Here is a 21,538-nt window from a genome sequence, read left to right as displayed (position 1 = left end):
ACATGTGGGTGGGGTGGGTTGGGGAGTGACGTACAACACAGGACACAATCACACATTTTCAGCATTTCGTAGACACTTTTATTATTTTAACAATTAGCTGTATTCATTAAGAAAATTGAAAATGTATTGAATTTAAAAAAGGTTTAAAAAGGCCCCTGTAAACACTGCACAATGTATTAGAATTGATCTATTTTATTAACCGTAGGAGATATTTGTTGATTGGTCATTTTGAAAATTTGTTAGCACAGCAGTTAGCTAGCTTTGCTAATGTCAAGCTGCACCACATATATGAGCGTTAGCATTAGTGTTAAGGTTAGCATTAGCCTTAGCATTAGCTTGAACTAATTTGTGACCACGAAGACCAGGGGGAAAAAAAAATCCACCGAAAAAAATGCTCATAATCGGCCGGTCCAAGTTAAAGCTACCCTGCTGGGTCTTGGTCTGTCGGAATCCTTTTGTCAGCAACGTGGGGGACAGCTTAACAAAATGCAGGACAGCTTAACAAAACGGGGTTTAAAACCGTAAAAAAACAGGAAGCAGAGACACGTACTCGAGGCACGACAACAAGGTACAGTAGTCACTGTGTTGTCTGGTGACATGGTGACCAGAGGAAGCGAAGGAAAGAGTTGTCTCAGGAGATTAGAAAGAAAATTATAGACAAGCATGATAAAGGTAAAGGCTATAAGACCATCGCCAAGCAGCTAGATGTTCCTGTGACTACAGTTGCACATATTATTCAGAAATTTAAGATCCATGGGACTGTAGCAAACCTCCCTGGACGTGGCGGCAGGAGGAAAATTGATGACAAATCAAAGAGACGGGTAATCCGAATGGTAACAAAAGAGCCCAGAAAGACTTCTAAAGAGATCCAAGGTGAACTTCATGCTCAAGGAACATCAGTGTCAGATTGCACCATCCGTCGTTGTTTGAGCCAAAATGGACTACATGGGAGACGACCAAGGAGGACACCATTGTTGAAAACAAATCATAGAAAAGCTAGACTGGAATATGCCAAACTCTACATCAGCTCTATGTTCACAGATGTAAAAATGAAGCATATCAAGAAAAGAACACTGTCCCTACTGTGAAACATGGAGGAGGCTCTGTTATGTTCTGGGGCTGCTTTGCTGCATCTGGCACAGGGTGTCTTGCATCTGTGCAGGGTACAATGAAATTTGAAGACTATCAAGGAATTCTAGAGAGAAATGTGCTGGACAGTGTCAGAAAGCTTGGTCTCAGTCGCAGGTCATGGGTCTTGCAACAGGACAATGACCCAAAACACACAGCTAAAAACACCCAAGATTGGAGGAAAACATTGGACTATTCTGAAGTTGCCTTCTATGAGCTCTGACCTGAATCCTATTGAGCATCTTTGGAAGGAGCTGAAACATGCCGTATGGAAAAGACACCCTTCAAACCGGAAACAACTGGAGCAGTTTGCTCATGAAGAGTGGACCAAAATACCTGCTGAGAGGTGCAGAAGTCTCATTGACAGTTACAGGTATCGTCTGATTGCAGTGATTGCCTCAAAAGGCAGTGCAACAAAATATTAAGTTAGGGGTACCATCATTTTTGTCTAGGCCTGTTCCATGAGATTATTTTTTTAAATATTTCTGTTGAAGCATGGTTGAAAAGCAGTGTTTGACTTTCATTGGTTAACATTCGTAGAACTTTTATTTATTATTACTTTTGACAGATTAAAGTTTTTTCTGTGACCATTGTGAGTTTTTCTTTCATTGACCGAAGGGTACCAACAATTTTGTCAAAAATGTGTGTATCTCAAATGAGTATGCTCTAAAAACTAGATCAAAAACAGGTTTTACTTAATAAATAAACTATATACTGTGCAAAAAAAGTTTAAGTAAACAGTTTACTTTCACTGTTTAACATAAGTCCTAAGAGGCCATGCATTGTTATAACGAGATCACAAGAACACAAGAAAGAATAATAATAATAATATGGTTTCTGGTTCTGTGTTCAACAGAGGCAGCTGGCTAGTTGCTGGTGTGGTACTGCGCTGCTGTTCTATTTTGTTCCTGATACCTTCAGTTACCTGTGAGGTACAGTAGCAGCATGGCTAAATGGTTTTGTTGTGGTCGTACAATATGTTAATGCAGCACATACTTTTTATTGTAGTGATTCACAAAGGCAAAGGGGTTAAAACAAACTCCGCTGCGACAGACTGTCTATCCTCAGGTATGTGAGATTGTTTTATTCATTTTAAAGGTAGGGTCTCCGATTTTTGAGAAATGCTTCAGAAAACAGTCGGGACGACTAACTAAACAAAAATCAAAACAAATGTGTAGCCAATGAGCAGAAAGGGGCGGGTCTTTTCAGTATGGGCGGAGAGAGTGTTCAGTGTGCATGTGTGACCTTAGCAGAAAGCGGTTTTAACTTTGACGTGGAGGATAAAAACGAAGAAAGAAAGCAAAGAAGTAAGGCAAGAAGTAGGACCCGTGTTAATATAGGATCAGCTTTCCAGCGCTGGAGAGAACAGAAGGAGCGGGAAGATTGGCCGCATGCTTACAGATTGGAGTTTCCCGAGTAAATAACTCCTGAGCTAAATGCTGTTACTACACAAATAACACCTCTTTTCTATCGTAGTAATGTAGAGCGGCAGTTAGAACCGCGTTTTGCTAGTAACAGCGTTTAGCTCAGGAGTTATTGACTCAGGAATTCCGATCTGTGAATATTTTACTTTACTTAAGACGCAGAGGTGTTTTTTTTCCTTCTCGATAGGTGAGTAACATTGGTTTTGTTTTGTTTCACAGAACTAATATATGCCATCCTTTGCATGATTATGCTTGTGTGTCATTTTTGCTTGTTTGTTTATCTGCAATTGTATTGTTCTTCCCTTCAGCTATAATAAAGACACATTTCTTTCCATTAGTTGCCTGGGTTACGTACGTATGTTTGGGCGGAGCTACCAATACAGGGGTGGGACCCATTTGGGTTAGGGGCGTGTTTGTTTTGGTGATTTCAAATGTCAACATTAGCTTTCAAACATCGGAGAGGCCAGGCGGTGTAGTGTTTAGTTAATTGTTTTGTATCTCCCTGTCAGTGTTCTTTTGGTATCTGATGTTCATCTGTTCTGCATCTGTCGAATTTGGTGTAATAGTATTTATTTAAGTGTGTTGGGTTTTATACATCTAAATCACACTTAATGCGCATGACATCTTTTCACTAGGTTCCGGGGGATTTCTGCTGTGTGTTTTTTAATTGTTTAATTGTTTTTTCATTTATATATAGATTCTTACAATTCTCTGACACTGATAATGTGCTTATTACTGTAGGCCTATCTCCAATGTTCGGCCTGAAGTCTGATTTATATTTTTGGGTTTTCCCCTTGAGTTTTGTTAATCGTTCATTTGGTTTTTCTCGTGTGTTAATTGTGTCGTATGGACTTGATTACCTTGGATTTTATTTTTTTTAACCTCATTTATCCATTTTTGCGTGTTTTTTAAGGGTGTAATTTAAGGGTGCATGTGTCAATTTTGACTTATGTTGTTGCTCTTTTGTGTACTCCCTGCAGGCGCTGTAGGCCCAAAGGCCAAGAGGGCTGACTATTTTCTTCTTTCTTGAGCGTGTTTCTGTGCACCATGTGCTGTGTGATCACTGACACAGCACTGAAGTTTTATTTTTGTACCCACATCTCTTGTTCATTTATTGGTAGAATGGACCTGTGATCCTTAGAGTATTGTGAAATGATTCACAGTTCCCTGGGTGAAAGTCCCAGGGTGGCATTGTCTGTTAGTCTCTAGGGTTTGCATATCGTGTGTCTCTTTCTTCATACCACTTCGTCACAGATCCATGGCATCTTAGGACTTAGGACAGTGCAATTTGTGGAGTGGTTCAAAAAAAATAAAGTATGCATTATGGTCTTAGAGTCTTGATGTTCCCCATAAAACCCTGTATATATTTACACTGCAGTTTCTAACGTGGTCACTAAAAGACCTGCTTCTTTAATCACTCTTTATAAATAAAGTATATCACATTTTCCTAAAGTTACATTTTAGCATCAAACCCAATATTAAAGTGGACTTAACATAAAAACTGGCAGTAAACAGGACTAAACAAAGCCTTCTAGCAAATTTACATATTTGAACCGACTTTTTCGAAAAACAGTTGTTATTTGAAACGCTACTGAACAGCGACACCTTCTGGCTATACACATTGATGACACACATCGAGGCAATGTATTGTATGTTTACAGTAATCTCTCTTCTTTAGAACATGGAAATAAAGAAATAAAGAAAGCCAAGGAAAACTTTACTTTTTAAAACTATAATATCAAAGCCTTTTGACAGACCAAGGGGTCTCATTTATAAAACGGGGCCGGAAACGTGCGTACGCCAGTTCCCACGCAAAGGTTGTGATCTATAAAAAACAAACTTGACGGGAAAATGTGCGCACCTTTAAGCAAACTTTGAGACGTGCGTACGCACATTCTGGAGACAAAGGGAATTGGCGACACAGATGGTGAGGTCGTGAACTGAAGTTAGATTGTAGAAAATACATGTGAGAAGAACGATTATAAGAATTAATGACATTTAATTTTCACTCCATTTCATACGTTATATCCACATTATCATGAGGATTAAATCCAACAGTGTTATTTGTGCCGATTGTTTTAGGCTATATACATCTAGTAAAATCCAAACGTAATTCAAAATGTATTAAAAATAATAATAATAATAATAATCAGCGCTATTCCGTCCAGGGTGTATCCTGCCTTGATGCCCAATGACGCCTGAGGATAGACACAGGCTCCACGTGACCCGAGTAGTTCGGATAAGCGGTAGAAGATGAATGAATGAATGAATGAATGAATGAATGAATGAATGAATAATCAGCGCTGCCTTACAGTCACATTGTCCACAACGGGAGCGCAGGAGGAGATGGCGCGACTACATGTGATACAGAATAGCATAAAATACCCTTTTATTAGAGAACTGCAGAACACAGTGTAAAAACGAAATATTTTCCTTAATGCACATACTGTATATCATAAAATGTCAAAGTCTGCCAATACAGTCATGAAGCACAATCACTACTCATCATCGGTCCTAACTATTACGGTGTTCATTACAAAACCGTCATGAAGAAGCATGTGTTCATTATAACATTTTCGTCTTAAATTTTTGCCCACAAATTAATTCTGTGATTTTGTCAAGGTGTTAACGATCAGTCTAATTGCTAGAAACATATAAATCCTCCGGTGACCCGGGTATGTAATGCTTCATGATGGCACTGCTGGCACTAATGGAGGATTACGCCAATGGCAGAATAAGGAGAGAACGAGTTTTCAGGGACCATGATGATTTCCTGGCCCATTATGATGACTGGCTTATAAGCCGATTTAGATTCCTAGAGCTGTGCTCTTAGATCTATGTGTTGAATTGGGTCCAGTATTAGAGATGGCAACACGCCAGAACCATGCCATCCCAGTCCAAATACAAGTCCTCACCACTCTGGGGTTCTTGGCAACCGGCTGTTTCCAGCGGGAATTGGCAGACAGGTAAATTATTTATATAAAAAAAACTATAAGCAATCCTCAACTTTGTGTCTAAGACCTTTTTGTATATGAAATAATTCTATTGGAATCTATCATCTCACCCTATAGGTCTGGTATATCACAGCCGTCCCTGAGTGCCATAATATCTGTCGTTTTGAATGGTATACTTAATATGGGTAGTCGATACATCAGGTTCCCCTACACTGTGCGAGAACAGTGTCTAGCAATGTCTGGTTTCCCAAATGTAATCGGCGCCATTGACTGCGCTCATGTTGCTATAAGGGCACCATCTGAAAATGAATTTGCTTATGTTAATAGAAAGCATGTGCATTCTATTAATGTGCAAATCATATGTGACCCCAACATGACCCTCACAAACATTGTGGCACGCTGGCCTGGTTCAACACATGATTCCTTTATCTTGACACATAGCAGTGTAGGGAACAGACTAAATGCAGGCGCAGTACATGATGGCTGGCTTCTTGGTGAGTTTAACAATATTAAAAAGTAGAAACTGTAACAATTTTGTTTTTAATATAATTATAACAATGTTGCTTTTAATATAATTATAACTTGCAGGCGACAGTGGCTACCCCCTGAGACGCTGGCTCCTCACCCCATTTTTAAACCCACAGAGCTCAGAGGAAACTCATTATAACGAGGTCCACTCTCGTGCCCACGCAGTGATTTGCATTGACTATTTATGGTTCAAAATGGGCGTGTACAGGGCGGGATTGAGGCTGGTTCACGTACGCATATCTGTGGGTGATCTGTGATTTATAAAGGGAACATTGCTTAGAGGTGTGCGTACGCACGGTTTTATAAATCAAATTTTTTTTTTGGCGTACGCCATTTTTGGATTTTGGGCGTACGTAAACTTTTAGTAGGGATCCTACGCACAGTTTTATAAATGAGACCCCTGGTCTGCATTATAGTTAAGATACTGGTATTTCTAATAGAAATGTTTTGTAATATATTATATACTTTATGTGGCTAGGACTAACTTACTAAGTTATTATAGCTCTTTCTTTGTTCCATGATCCTGGAGAAACCTTGTCTCATTGTACTGAAATGGTAAAAATAAACGTTTTTGGTTGAAATGACAATAAAAGCTTCTTGACTTGACTCTTGACTTGATATATATTTTTTAAATGCCAAACATTTTCATTTTAAATTTCCTGGCAACTTACAGCTGAGACAAGATACAAAAGAGCAGTTAAGGGATGAACAGATGATTTTTGCTCGAGATGATGCGATTTAAACTGACAACATTCTGATCAATGCAAAGACTGAAGCCCTGAGTCACCACTTTCAAAACATTTTCTGTAAAAAATCTGTAAATTATTGACTATTAATAGAAATGGTTGACTATTAAAAGATATTATTGACTATTAACAGTGCTAAAAAGTCCAGATGCCTAACTAGAAAACACTGACTTTGTTTTTTTGTGTCAGATCATTTAATCATGAACTATGATGATAAACTAACAATAAACCTCCTCACCTGTCCTCAGTGATCAGAGTTAGTTATCAATGTACATAGATGACATTCTGTTTGCCAATGGCATCTGTACAAAATTTTATTAAGTTTACTTAATCTATAAAATATTTTACCCAGTTATATGAAGACAAATATTACTAGATAGAGAGTAGAGATGAATTAAAGATGTGATCTTAATATCTAGTTAATTTTAATGTACACTGCATTAATATAATTCATAACCCCATGAAGAGGTGTGAAAACTTCAGAAGAAAAAACACCTGGTAGTAAGTATTTAAATGTGAGACATCAAAATTATTTCACAATCCTAAAATCTGATTTTTTCTTGTTCACTCCTCAATAACAGCATTCTGGGTGTCTTCATCAGTCTGAACTATAAAATAAAGAAAACAGGTTTTATTGACAAATGATGAATAGAATTTATACAATTAGAATACAATTCCTAATGATGACTGTTTTCATATTTCATGAACGTAAAATGAAAATGCACATGTATTCAAAAAACAAACAAAAAATACATAAAACTCTCTTTTAATTAACAAAACAATTTGGAATGGTTTACTACAAATAGATGAACATCCTGTCATTTAAATCATACAGAAATCACACAATTACATACTCATTAATTTTACTGAACTATTATTTCTAAGCATCTGTACTTTAATTATAATTCATTACTGTTACTGAATTTTAGTGCTTTAATACTGTAACTAAAGTGTGTATTGTGGTAATGTTCAGGTAAAATGGTAGTACAAACTCAAATCATTTGTCCTGTTACCTGTCAGTGTGTTTATTATGTGAAATAGACTGAAAATGTTTTTACCTCGAGCTCTGAAACATTTCACTGCCAGAATGATGGTCAGCAGCAGATACACAGAAACTGTCACTAGACTGCTGATCAGTTTGAGCACTGACATTGAAGCTCCTACATGTGACCGTCCTGATGAGGAGTAAAATATTAATTATAATATTGTGGAAAGTCTAGTACAAGGCTCTAATAAATATAAGATTCGAATGAAGATACATATCATACACAACATGCAAAAATACCACAGAGCTGCAGAATCTGACTGTGATTTAAATATTAATGTGATTAGTTCTAAAGTATGTACTTTCTATAAATAAATGTTGAGTTGTATCATACCGCATAACTGGATATTTTACTATAATACCATTCAGTTTTATTGCTTACTAAATTAACTGAATTAATATTTCTCACCTCTGACTGAAACCCAGCTTTTCGGTGACTCTCCTCTCTCTGGGTGTTTACAGTGGTAGAAACCTTCATCAGACTTTGAGGCACTACTGATGGTCATCTCTCCTGTAGTCTGGGAGCGAAGGATGGAATCATCTTTATAGAAATCAACACCAGAACTTGGGGTCTTTTTGTTGCGAAATAAACAACGTAAAGTCAGATTATGTCCCTCAGTCACAGGATGTACAGGACTGTCCAGGATCATATCACCATCTGTAGGAAAGAGAAAGAAGACACTGTATATGTGCAGTATATTAATGCATGTAACATTAAAAATTAACCCAGGACTAAACCTTTAATTGCTTAAATTAAACTATTTAGATTCTGTTCACCTGCCTCACACATCTAAGGAGCTTAGCAGTTATTACAGGACACATAAGAGCATAGGAGCATAAACAGTTATTACAGGACACATAAGAAAATATATATTATTTCATGCTATAGGACACCACAGTTCAATGCTCAAATCAGAAGGTCACATTATTTTCAAACAATAGCTCAGTAGTTACAGCTGTAACTATAAATAGATTTATATTAATATGCTTGTTCTGATATGTTAATGTATCTTTTATAATGGCTCATACACAGAGACTTGTGAGGAGATGCTCCAAATAGTCTAAGACCAATAATAAACAGATTTGGAAACAGATTGTTGTTTAACAAAGTCATTTGTATCAAGAGAGATTAAAGGCTGATAGTGTTTATCACACTAATCAGTACTACACTAATACAGACAGAGACATGCTGTTACTAATACACTGTAAAAACACTCACTATGACTAAATATCTTATTAAAAACTGTTAAAATATTTTGTGGTCAATGCTGTAAAAAGGAATTTACATTTCTCTGTGTAAAATATATAAGATAACACAAACTCACACACTCACCTGATAAAGTGAGAGTAACAGCATCACTGATCTCTGAGCTCTGATAGTCACTGCGTCTCCTCCCTCTGCAGGTGTATTTACCACTGTGTTCATTTCTAACTGAGTTGAGACTGAACTCCTGGGTTTTGTGGTCTCTGTAGATTTGGTCATCTTTATACCAGCTGTATGTCCACTCAGTGTCTCCTCCTCCCTGTAATTCACACCTGAGAGTCACAGTCTCTCCTCTGAACACATGTTTGTCAGGCTTTATGGTCACCACAGCTTTAGGACTCTCTGCAGAAACATAATCTTATTATTAACACCTCAAAATAAACACTGCAATAAATACAGCTCTGGTTCTACTGTCATTAGACTGTGATTAGTCAAATAATTAGTGATGGTGTAGTGTATATAAAATAATATTACCTAAAGTTCATTAAGAATTGTACTGTATAATAGTATTGAGTATTTTGTACAAATGTTGTTAAAGATATTTATTCTATGAATTTTCTATTATTAAGCCACAATAAGAATATTTTAGATTTCCAAACATCCATCCATCCATCCATCCATCCATCCATCCATTTTCGCGGGGGCAGCAGTCTAAGCAGGGAAGCCCAGACTTCCCTCTCCCCAGACACTTCCTCCAGCTCTTCCGGGGGAATACCGAGGCGTTCCCAGGCCAGCCGAGAGACATAGTCCCTCCAGCGTGTCCTAGGTCTTCCCCGGGGCCTCCTCCCGGTTGGACATGCCCGGAACACCTCCCCAGGGAGGCGTCCAGGAGGCATCCGGAACAGATGCCCGAGCCACCTTAGCTGACTCCTCTCGATGTGGAGGAGCAGCGGCTCTACTCTGAGCTCCTCCCGGGTGACCGAGCTCCTCACCCTGTCTCTAAGGGAGCGCCCAGCCACCCTGCGGAGGAAACTCATTTCGGCCGCCTGTATCCGGGATCTTGTCCTTTCGGTCATGACCCAAAGCTCATGACCATAGGTGAGGGTGGGAACGTAGATCGACTGATAAATAGAGAGCTTCGCCTTGCGGCTCAGCTCTTTCTTCACCACAACAGACCGGTATATCGACCGCATCACTGCAGAAGATGCACCGATCCACCTGTCGATCTCCCGCTCCATCCTTCCCTCACTCGTGAACAAGACCCCAAGATACTTAAACTCCTCCAGTTGAGGCAGGAGCTCTCCACCAACCTGAAGGGGACAAGCCACCCTTTTCCGGTTGAGAACCATGGCCTCGGACTTGGAGGTGCTGATTCTCATCCCCGCCGCTTCACACTCGGCTGCAAACCGTCCCAGTGCACGCTGAAGGTCCTGATTTGAGGAAGCCAACAGGACAACATCATCTGCAAAAAGCATAGACGAAATCCTGTGGTCCCCAAACCGGACTCCCTCCAGCCCCCGACTGCATAGGGACCGGACAGCCCTTAGCAGAGGGCCCCAGACCCCATACTCCCAGAGCACCCCCCACAGGTCACCACGAGGGACACAGTCGAATGCCTTCTCCAGATCCACAAAGCACATGTGGACTGGTTGGGCAAACTCCCATGAACCCTCCAGCAACCTGGCGAGGGTATAGAGATGGTCCAGTGTTCCACGACCGGGACGAAACCCGCATTGTTCCTCCTGAATCCGAAGTTCGACTATCGGCCGAATTCTCCTCTCCAGTACCCTGGCGTAGACTTTTCCGGGGAGGCTGAGGAGTGTGATTCCCCGTAGTTGGAACACACCCTCCGGTCCCCCTTCTTAAACAGAGGGACCACCACCCCAGTCTGCCAGTCCAGAGGCACTGTCCCCAGCCTCCATGCGACGTTGCAGAGACGTGTCAACCAAGACAGCCCCACAACATCCAGAGACTTCAGGTACTCAGGGCGGATCTCATCCACCCCCGGTGCCTTGCCACCGAGGAGCTTCTCAACTACCTCAGTGACCTCAGCTTGGGGGATCGACGAGTCCACAACTGAGCCCTCGGCCTCTGCTTCCTCAATGGAAGACATGTCGGTGGGGTTGAGGAGAACCTCGAAGTACTCCTTCCACCATCCGAGGATGTCCCCAGTCGAAGTCAGCAGATTCCCACTCCCACTGTAAACAGTGTGAGCAGGGCACTGCTTCCCCCTCCTGAGGCGCCGGACGGTTTGCCAGAATTTCTTCGAGGCCAACCGATAGTCCTTCTCCATGGCCTCACCGAACTCCTCCCAGACCCGAGTTTTTGCCTCCGCAACCACCCGGGCTGAAGCTCGCTTGGCCCTCCGGTACCTATCAGCTGCCTCCGGAGTCCCCCGAGCCAACCAGGCTCGATAGGACTCCTTCTTCAGCTTGACAGCATCCCTTACTTCCGGGGTCCACCACCGGGTTCGGGGATTGCCGCCACGACAGGCACAGTCGACAATGGAGGTGGAGAACATGGTCCACTCGGACTCAATGCCTCCAACCTCCCTCGGGATCTGGTTGAAGCTCTGCCAGAGGTGGGAGTTGAAGTTCTCTGGAGACTGGAGACTCTGTCAAACGTTCCCAGCAGACCCTCACAGTACGTTTGGGTCTGCCAAGTCTGTCCAACTTCCTCCCCCGCCATCGGATCCAACTCACCACCAGGTGGTGATCAGTTGACAGCTCCGCCCCTCTCTTCACCCGAGTGTCCAAGACATACGGCCGGAGATCAGATGAAACAACCACAAAGTCGATCACCAACCTCCGACCTAGGGTGTCCTGGTGCCATGTGTACTGATGGACACCCTTATGCTTGAACATGGTGTTCGTTATGGACAAACTGTGACTAGCATAGAAGTCCAATAACAGAACACCACTCGGGTTCAGGTCGGGGGGGCCGTTCCTCCCAATCACGCCCCTCCAGGTGTCACTGTCGCTGCCCACATGAGCGTTGAAGTCCCCCAGTAGAACGATGGAGTCCCCGGTTGGAGCACTTTCCAGCACCCCTTCCAGTGACGCCAAGAAGGTCGGGTACTCTACACTGCCATTTGGCCCGTAAGCACAAATAACAGTGAGAGACCTATCCCCGACCCGCAGGCGCAGGGAAACGACCCTCTCGTTCACCGGGGTGAACTCCAACACATGGTTGCTGAGCTGGGGGGCTATGAGCAAGCCCACACCAGCCCGCCACCTCTCACCGCGGGCAACTCCAGAGTAGTAGAGAGTCCAGCATCTCTCAAGGAGTTGGGTTCCAGAGCCCAAGCTGTGCGTGGAGGCAAGCCCAACTATCTCTAGTCGGTATCTCTCAACCTTCCGCACCAGCTCAGGCTCCTTTTCCCCCAGCGAGGTGACATTCCATGTCCCTAGAGCCAGATTCTGTGTCCAGGGATTGGGTCGCCGAGGCCCCCGCCTTCGACTGCCACCCAATCCACATTGCACCAGCCCCTTATGGTCCCTCCTGCATGTGGTGGGCCCACAGGAGATCGGCCCCACGTCGCTCCTTCGGGCTGAACCCGGCCGGGCCGGGTGGGGTAAGACCCGGCCACCAGGCGCTCGCATGCGAGCCCCAACCCCGGGCCTGGCTCCAGAGTGGGGCCCCGGTTGCGCCATACCGGGCAACGTCACGGACCTTGTTATTAAATTACTCATAAGGGGTATTTGAACCGCTCTTGGTCTGGCCTGTCACCCAGGACCTGTTTGCCTTGGGAGACCCTACCAGGGGCAGAAAGCTCCAGACAACATAGCTCCTAGGATCATTCAGGCACGCAAACTCCTCCACCACAATAAGGTGGCAGTTCGAGGAGGGGATTTCCAAACATTAGGAAAATATATAGACAAAAGTATAATATCATGTAATAAACCACTTTTTAGACAAATATAATTAAGTTGCTGGGTTTTGATTTACTAGTCACTTTCCTTATAAAACTTCAGAGTCCTCACACCAAATATTGACTTTATTATTGTTAACGTTATTGTTTTTTTTTTTACATTTATTGTCGTTATTTTCAATGCATTTTTAAATGATATCTTTGAATGTGCCTAAGACATTTGCACAGGTCTGTATATATTTTATAAACACTGCAATCTTTGTTACTCACCAATAACATTTACCCAGAGTTCATCACTGTAGACTGTGTAGTAGACTGGGTTTCCTCTTCCAGCTCTGCACCTGTACTGACCTCCATCAGAGACTCTAACTGAACTGATGATGTACTGGTGTGTTTTAGTCTCAGTCTCAGAGCTCTGTGTGGGTTTGATCCAGTAAAACTTCCATCCAGCAGACTGTGGTGTCAGTGTACAGTAAAGAGTCACTAAGTTTCCTGTCAGTGCAGCTCCTTTACGGTCTGATGTGAGTTCAGGTTTAGGTTTTTCTGTAGTTGGAGGTGAAACACACAGTTCATGTGCTGCTCTCAGAGTGTTTATCACACTAATCAATACTACACTAATACAGACAGAGACATGCTGTTTCTAATATACTGTAAAAACACTCGCTATGACTAAATATCCCATTAAAAACTGTCAAAATGTTTTGTCATAAATGCTGTGAAAAGGAATTTACCCTCTTTATAATTTCATCTATTTTTATAGAAAACATAATTGATTCAGATTGTTTATGAAAAATATTTAAAAAACAAAAACAGTCAAATTGAACAAATATAGTTTTTAAAAAATATTATTTTATGAAACACTAACTGGGTCTGTGTAAAATTATAATGCCCCCCTTAGTATTGAACTTGATGTTGTATATAAACACCACTTAAACAGAATCTTTCCCACAGTGTGCTGTAGATTAAAAGCTTTTAACAAGCAGCACAATGTGTCATCAGAAGAACTGTGGAAGAGATGAGAGAGAAAGTGTGTGTTTATTTATTATTTTGTTATTTGAGGTTATTTCACGTCTTGAATAAATGTGTGAAGTGTCCCACGTGTATGTCTGATTGTGATGCTTCCCACTAGAACGTGACAGGTGGAGCTGCAGTAATTCCTATAAAAGTGCATCGATGACTGGACCAGAAAGTCACTAAAGATCTAGGACTAATATCTAAGGGCGTTCTGAGCTCACTCTGTTCAAATAAGTTCAACATTCTTTATTCTACCTTTAGAAAGAGACTGCACAAAAATTACATTTGAGAGATTTGCAAAGTGAAAACCATTAATTTATCCAAGAGGAACACAGACATTTTCATGGGTATAAGTAAATGTGTAATCTTAATCTATGTACTGATGTGATGCTCTAGTTAATATATACTAGTGTGAAGAATACACACACACCTGACACAGTGAGTGTAACAGCAGGGCTGGTCTCTGAAGTTTGTGAGTTACTTTTTGTCTGTCCTCTGCAGGAGAATTTACCACTGAAAGACTTTACAGCAGTAAATGAATAATACTTGTGCTCAACAAGGGCGAAAAGTAGGATACCATCTTTATACCAGTTGTATATCCACTCCACATCTACAGTGTCTGCATGTCCTCGTATTTCACATGTTAAAGTGACCAACTGTCCACTGAATATCTCTCCATCAGGCTGCAGGATCACAACAGCTTTTGGTCTTTCTGTACAGTTACACAAAATACATCAAATCAGTCAAACACAGACATGTACCTATCACTGAGAGAGTCACTTCATCACTCATTGCTGTTGTCTGTCCATTCTTAGACCCGTAACAACTGTATGTGTGACTCTGATCTACTTTTATAGTGTAGTCCTTTTCAGCAGAGCTGTGAACATGAACACCATCTTTGTACCAGATGTATTGTTCACTACCTCCCGAAATTATACATGAGAGTGTAACATTCTCTCCTCTGAATATTTGTGGTGCGTTTGGCTGCACAGTCAGAACTGGTTTATTCAAAAGTCAATACACAAACAGACTGTTAATGTAAATATCATAAACTCTGTATAACAATGTACAAACACAATCTTCTCCACTTTAATACAAATCCATCATGTACACAACATAAGCAATAAAAATATACAGAAATCACCTTGAGCTTGTCCAACGTGGATAAATGAAATAAGCACTAAAAAAGGAAGAGGAACAGAGAAATGTTGTGTAAAATGTATTACTTAATTTAAAAATGTATCACTTAATTAAATTTCCTATTTAATTGTAGATTTTATTTTAATAAAATAATATAACCTTATGTACATGCTTTGACAAGATATTTTCTGTTATATCTGATGACAGTCATGAGACACAACAGAAACCATGAGCTCATTCTGGTGTGACAAACGTCATGATAGCAGCCAGAAATCTTTATTATAAAAACAAGAGTCTAAACTTCTATTTTTGTCAGAGTTTGGTGTGTGAGCTCTGTCCTTTTACCTGAAATGGATTACTCTGTAATCTTCACTTTGAATAAAAGCAAAGACAAGATTTGTTTCATCACATTATTTCACCTCTCACCAAATTATATTATAGTTTAATTTCCACAACAGAGAATATGTAATGCTGACTTTTTCATTTCTTTAAGGAGACAAATGAGAACAATGTCATGTCCTGTAAATAACAAAATCTCTATTTTTAATTTCACTTCAGCTATTAGACATGTTTTACCTGTCCCAATAATGTATAATGTTTAGAAAGGTTATTTTCATACAGCTCACTTCACAGCTCATTACTATCTCCTGTATAATTAAATCCACTTCTGCTAATCTGAAGCTGAATTGCGTCACTTACTTCTTCTTAATGATTAGAGATTAAAGCAGTGGAGCAGCCACTTTATTGTGGGATATATTGTGAGAAGTTAAATAGCAGCACATTTCCTGAGAACATTAGCAAAAACAGCAGATTATTCTCTTCTATATGCTCAGACTATCTTATATCCTATATTATTATCCTATATTATTATCCTATATTAATAATCTCTGTACACAGGACATCAGACATCATGTGAACATTTTCTAACCCACCACTCACTCTAATAAAGACACAAAGAACACATTTTTACTCACAGATCATCATACGGAGTGTCCACAGCTCCATTCTGTCAGACTGATAAATGACTGAATGATCAGTGTTTTTTATTAAAGCCTCTACACTTCCTGTCTTCTTACACAAAAATAGAAGGAGTGAACGATTTCCGTTGTGGTGCAAGTTGGTGTGATATTTTTAAGTGAACTCCACCTCTATACCACCAAAACTTCTAGCAACAAATTCAACAATTTGCAGAACATACTTGAGTTAGACTCCCACGTACACCAAGCTGCCACTGCAGGACCACTGAGTAATGCCCTTAACCCTCAGTTGTATAAAAATGAGATAAATTGTAAGTTGCTCTGGATAAGAACGTCTGCTAAATGCTGTAAATGTAAATGTAGATTGAGGCACGGCTTCTGCTAGTCACATAATGGGGTAGTGAAAAATCATTTTCATTCATTAATGAAGGAGGACATTCTTACAAACACACTAAACCTACACACAAAATACATATATTTAAGTTAATTAGCTTAATTAGTATGCTGGCCTTTGTACAGTGTAGATTTGTACAGTGTGTAAGTGCAATATGTACAGTGTGTTTGATATTCAGGTAAATTCTTTGCTGCAGTGACCATGGTTATCAAAAATCGCCTAGTGGTTTAAGGTTCTTTGTTTCTATAAAAGACCAACAGAAACTAACCACAACCACAAAAAGGACATGCACACACACATTTTATATCAATCTTTGTGACCAGATTGAGATATGATGCTACTGACAGTAGTAGGCAGTGTATCATGTTTAATTAATCTTACAAACTTGTACAAACTAGAAAATAACTTTCCCACCAAACTTAGCACAAGTCATCTGCTAATCCAAAACCCAGTATTATCTGTATTCTAGTCCATAGATATCTATAACACTAGATGTCGCATTGGGGTCCTAAAAATGCGTCAAAACTGCCGCCATGTGACTTCTGTGCTGCATTTGGTTGTTCAAACAAAAGAAATCTAAAAACCAGACAGCAAGGGATTACATTTCACAAGTGAGAATGTGTTTTATGATATTGAATGTTAGGAAATTATATTTCTTGTTTCGTTGGTTTGTTTTAGTCCTTGGTTAACGAACGCAGCTAATCCATGCTAGTTACCCATTAGTTTTTGACAGTTAGGAAAACAGACAATGTTTGTAGATTCCGAAGCTCTTAATAAGGACATTAAAAATTGACCCATGCTTTTTTGCTTAAAGGTGAAGACCCAACTTTATGTATGTTTTGTAAGATTCCCTTATCTGTCAAACATTAATTAGATTGTCCTGGATTTAACACAAGCATAAAGACATATTTAATGACATTATGCCTAAAAAGGTTTTGTTAAAGTTGGAGTGGGAGAGAGTGTAGCCAGACAGCATAGGATGGTGGTGTGTAGGATGACTCTGATGGTCTGTAAGAGGAAGAGGTCAAAGATAGAGAAGAAAACTAAGTGGTGGAAGCTGAAAAAGGAGGAATGTTGTGAGGAATTTAGACAGAAGTTGAGGCAGGCTCTGGGTGGTCAGGTAGTGCTGCCGGATGACTGGGAAACTACAGCAGAAGTGATCAGGGAGACAGGGAGAAAGGTGCTGGGTGTGTCATCTGGAAGGAGGAAAGAAGATAAGGAGACTTGGTGGTGGAATGAGGAAGTTCAGGATAGTATACAGAGGAAGAGATTAGCCAAGAAGAAGTGGGATATGGACAGGACTGAAGAGAATAGACAGGAATACAAGGAGTTACAGCGCAGAGTGAAGAGGGAGGTGTCTAAGGCCAAGCAGAAGGCATATGATGAGTTGTACACTAGGTTAGACACTAGAGAAGGAGAGAAGGACTTGTACAGGTTAGCTAGACAGAGGGATCGAGATGGGAAGGATGTGCAGCAAGTTAGAATTATTAAGGATAGAGATGGAAGGGTGCTCACAAGTGAGGAGAGTGTACAGAGGAGATGGAAGGAATACTTTGAGGAGCTGATGAATGAGGAAAATCAGAGGGAAAAAAGAGTAGAAGGGGTGAACTCTGTGGAACAGGAAGTAGATAAGATTAGAAAGGATGAAGTCAGGAAGGCTTTGAAGAGGATGAAAAGTGGAAAGGCAGTTGGTCCTGACGACATCCCGGTAGAGGTCTGGAAGTGTCTAGGAGAGGGAGCAGTGGAATTTTTAACTAGTTTGTTCAACAGGGTTTTAGAAAGTGAGAGGATGCCTGAGGAATGGAGAAGGAGTGTGTTAGTGCCGATCTTTAAGAATAAGGGTGACGTGCAGAGTTGCAGCAACTATAGGGGGATAAAGTTGATGAGCCATACAATGAAGTTGTGGGAAAGAGTAGTGGAAGCTAGGTTAAGGAAGGTGGTGGAAATTTGTGAGCAGCAGTATGGCTTCAAGACCAGAAAGAGCACAACAGATGCAATTTTTGCTCTGAGAATGCTGATGGAGAAGTATAGGGATGGTCAGAGGGAGTTGCACTGTGTGTTTGTAGACTTACAGAAAGCGTATGACAGGGTGCCAAGAGAAGAGCTGTGGTACTGTATGAGGAAGTCAGGAGTAGCAGAGAAGTATGTCAGAGTGGTGCAGGACATGTATGAGAGGAGCAGGACAGTGGTGAGGTGTGCTGTAGGTCAGACAGAGGAGTTTACAGTGGAGGTGGGACTGCATCAGGGATCGGCTCTGAGCCCCTTCCTGTTTGCTATAGTGATGGACCAGTTGTCAGAGGAGGTCAGACAGGAGTCTCCTTGGACGATGATGTTTGCAGATGACATTGTGATCTGTAGTGAGAGCAGGGAGCAGGTGGAGGAAAACCTGGAGAGGTGGAGGTTTGCGCTGGAGAGAAGAGGAATGAAAGTCAGTCGTAGTAAGACTGAGTACATGTGTGTGAATGAAAGGGAGGGAAGTGGAACAGTAAGGTTACAGGTTGAAGAGGTGAAGAAGGTACAGGAGTTTAAGTACTTGGGTTCAACAGTCCAGAGTAATGGAGAGAGTGGGAAAGAAGTAAAGAAGCGAGTGCAGGCAGGTTGGAGTGGGTGGAGAAAGGTGTCAGGAGTTCTGTGTGATAGGAAAATATCAGCAAGAATCAAGGGGAAGGTGTACAGGACAGTGGTGAGACCGGCCGTGCTGTATGGTTTAGAGACAGTGTCACTGAAGAAGAGACAGGAGTCAGAGCTTGAGGTAGCCGAACTGAAGATGTTGAGGTTCTCTTTGGGTGTGACAAGATTGGACAGGATTAGGAACGAGTACATCAGAGGGACAGCCCATGTTGGACGTTTGGGGGACAAAGTTAGGGAGGCAAGATTAAGATGGTTTGGACATGTTCAGAGGAGGGAGAGTGAGTATCACCAAACCACTGTTTGACCACTAAGCAAGGCCCTTAACCCATAGATGTATAAAAGAAAGGTAATGTAAGTCGCTTTGGATATAAGGGTGTCTGCCAAATGCTAGAAATGTGTGTGTATGATTGTGTCCTGTGCTTACTTAAAACACATACTATGTATACTTCAGTTGCAAATTTCACACTTGTACATTTGTACATACAATGTGTCTATATTGTATATGTCATTCTTTTACACTGTGGAGCTTCTGTCACTAAAACAAATTCCTCACATGTGAAAACATACCTGGCCATAAAGCGCTTTCTGATTCTGATTCTGATGTACTCCACCCCAACACACACACACACACACACACACACACACACACACACACACACACACACACACACACACACTTAACCATACCACATCATCAGCAAAAAACACTTAACTTTTAGCCTGTATGAAACATGTGAATTCATGCTATGTTAATTTATGTCAATAATAACTTTTAACAGTTAGCTGTATTCATTAAGAAAATTGAAAATGTACTGGATTTAAAAAAAGGTTTAAAAAAAGGCACAATATATGAGAATTAATCTATTTTAATAACCCTAGGAGATATTTGTTGATTGGTCATTTTAAAAATCTGTTTCTGATATTTCAGTAGCTGTATCACTAAATATCTTTACAACAGTCATCCATTAGGTGAATTTTTTTAATTCTATCAACAAAACAAATTCACATTTCCGAAGAGGACTTTTATTCTCGTCGGTGACGTTAGTTGGACGTATGACGAAGTTCCCATAATCCCCTGCGCCAGGTTTGTGCAGCGCGGTGTGTGTTGTGTGTGAGGCAGAGAGAGAGAGAGAGAGAGAGAGAGAGAAAGGAAAGATGGCTGCTGATGGCGTTCCGGGAACAGACTCTAACTTGGACCTCAATTCATGGAGCGTCCGCGAGTTACACGCCAAACTGGCGGAGATCGGATTGCCGGTTATGGGTGAGAAAAAAACGTGCTAATCTAAATACAACACAGGCGTTAGCACAGCGGTTAGCTAGCGTTGCTAACGTCAAGCTGCGCTGCACCACATATAGGAGCGTTAGCGTTAGCATTAGCGTTAGCATTAGCATTAGCGTTAGCATTAGCGTTAGCATTAGCGTTAGCATTAGCTTGAACTAACAAAAACAGCTGCAGTTTTGTGTTCCTTAATAATTGCGTCTCGTCACAAAATACTTCGGCTGCATGTGCAGTTTACACCATTCACAAATGTAAAGTATTGTTTCATTAATAATGAAGTCTGAATCTGATGTAAACGAATGACGCTGTCCGCCATATTTGTAAATAGCAAACGGGGGTAAAAGCTAATGTTGAGCTACAGAGCTACAGGATCATTTACTCAGTCTTTCAGTAACGTGTTTAATCCTACATTCAAATCAATTTCGTGTCTGATGTGTTCGCTTATACTGGAGGGTTTATTAAAAATATATACGTGTATTTATTTACGTGTATAAACACTGAAAATGTCCTGTGTTCTGTTCTTTCTCTAGGCCCGAGAGAAGAGTTAATAGACAGACTGAAATCCTACATAATGCAGGTAACATTACAGAAAGCTTTACTTCATACAGAAATATATTTGATACACTGCAAGTTTGCTTCAAATAATAAAGGATTTAGCGTCTATATGTCTAAATATGAGTTGTACGTGTGTGAGAAACTAAAAGGAGGAAATTAACATGAGAAAAATAATAATAAAGGTGTAAATACATAAGTACAAAATCACATTGTTGCTTGTAAAATGTATCTGAGGTGTTATTGTGACTCAAGGCACTGTACTAGAACAAATTCCTCGTATGTGAAAACATACCTGGCAATGAAGACCTTTATGATTCTGATTCTAATACCACACACACACACACACACAGGCTTGAGTTACTGTTAATAGCGACAGTCTGAGCTTGTGTGTTTACGGTAACAGGTTTTAGATTGTGATTTTATTTTCTCCCCGTTAGACTGGTGTGATGATAACTAAACCCAGCTTGTCAAGTGGCGATGAGAAGTCCATGACAACGGTAAGGCTCTCGTGTGTTTCAGGCTGTTGTAAGGCAGGTAACATACAGGCTGTGAATGTGTAGTGTGTAGTGCATCGTTTGAGATGCCGATTTTGTTTTTTTGTTTATGGTGCTCAAGCAGGAGTATTATTTGTGTCATTCAAATTCTCTC

At 40.8% G+C, this 21,538-nt stretch overlaps 2 protein-coding genes across 4 annotated transcripts in view; one reads left to right on the top strand and one right to left on the bottom strand.

The window, feature by feature from the left end:
- si:cabz01036022.1 (Fc receptor-like protein 5) overlaps positions 1-16,087 on the bottom strand; it is a 91,543-nt gene extending 75,456 nt beyond the window's left edge. The window contains exons 1-5 of the mRNA XM_060875021.1: positions 16,029-16,087; positions 15,059-15,094; positions 14,345-14,626; positions 13,171-13,443; positions 9,159-9,431 (exon numbers count right to left, since the gene is read on the bottom strand). Coding sequence (XP_060731004.1) covers positions 9,159-9,431; positions 13,171-13,443; positions 14,345-14,626; positions 15,059-15,094; positions 16,029-16,059 — 895 coding nt within the window. The 5' untranslated portion in view covers positions 16,060-16,087. The remainder of the gene's footprint in view (positions 1-9,158; positions 9,432-13,170; positions 13,444-14,344; positions 14,627-15,058; positions 15,095-16,028) is intronic.
- sf3b2 (splicing factor 3b, subunit 2) overlaps positions 1-21,538 on the top strand; it is a 59,915-nt gene that overhangs the window by 29,252 nt on the left and 9,125 nt on the right. Inside the window, exons 1-3 of one of the 3 annotated variants that reach the window (XM_060875033.1) lie at positions 20,146-20,317; positions 20,866-20,912; positions 21,328-21,387. In XM_060875033.1, coding sequence (XP_060731016.1) covers positions 20,212-20,317; positions 20,866-20,912; positions 21,328-21,387 — 213 coding nt within the window. In that variant the 5' untranslated portion in view covers positions 20,146-20,211. Of the gene's footprint in view, positions 1-20,145; positions 20,318-20,865; positions 20,913-21,327; positions 21,388-21,538 lie in introns of those variants that run through there. The other 2 variants (XM_060875032.1, XM_060875034.1) reach the window with 2 other exon arrangements.

Source organism: Tachysurus vachellii, chromosome 7, assembly GCF_030014155.1.
Source record: "Tachysurus vachellii isolate PV-2020 chromosome 7, HZAU_Pvac_v1, whole genome shotgun sequence".
Lineage (NCBI taxonomy): Eukaryota > Metazoa > Chordata > Actinopteri > Siluriformes > Bagridae > Tachysurus > Tachysurus vachellii.
Note: the sequence above shows the minus strand (reverse complement) of the source record. Positions and strands in the feature narration are given on the sequence as shown.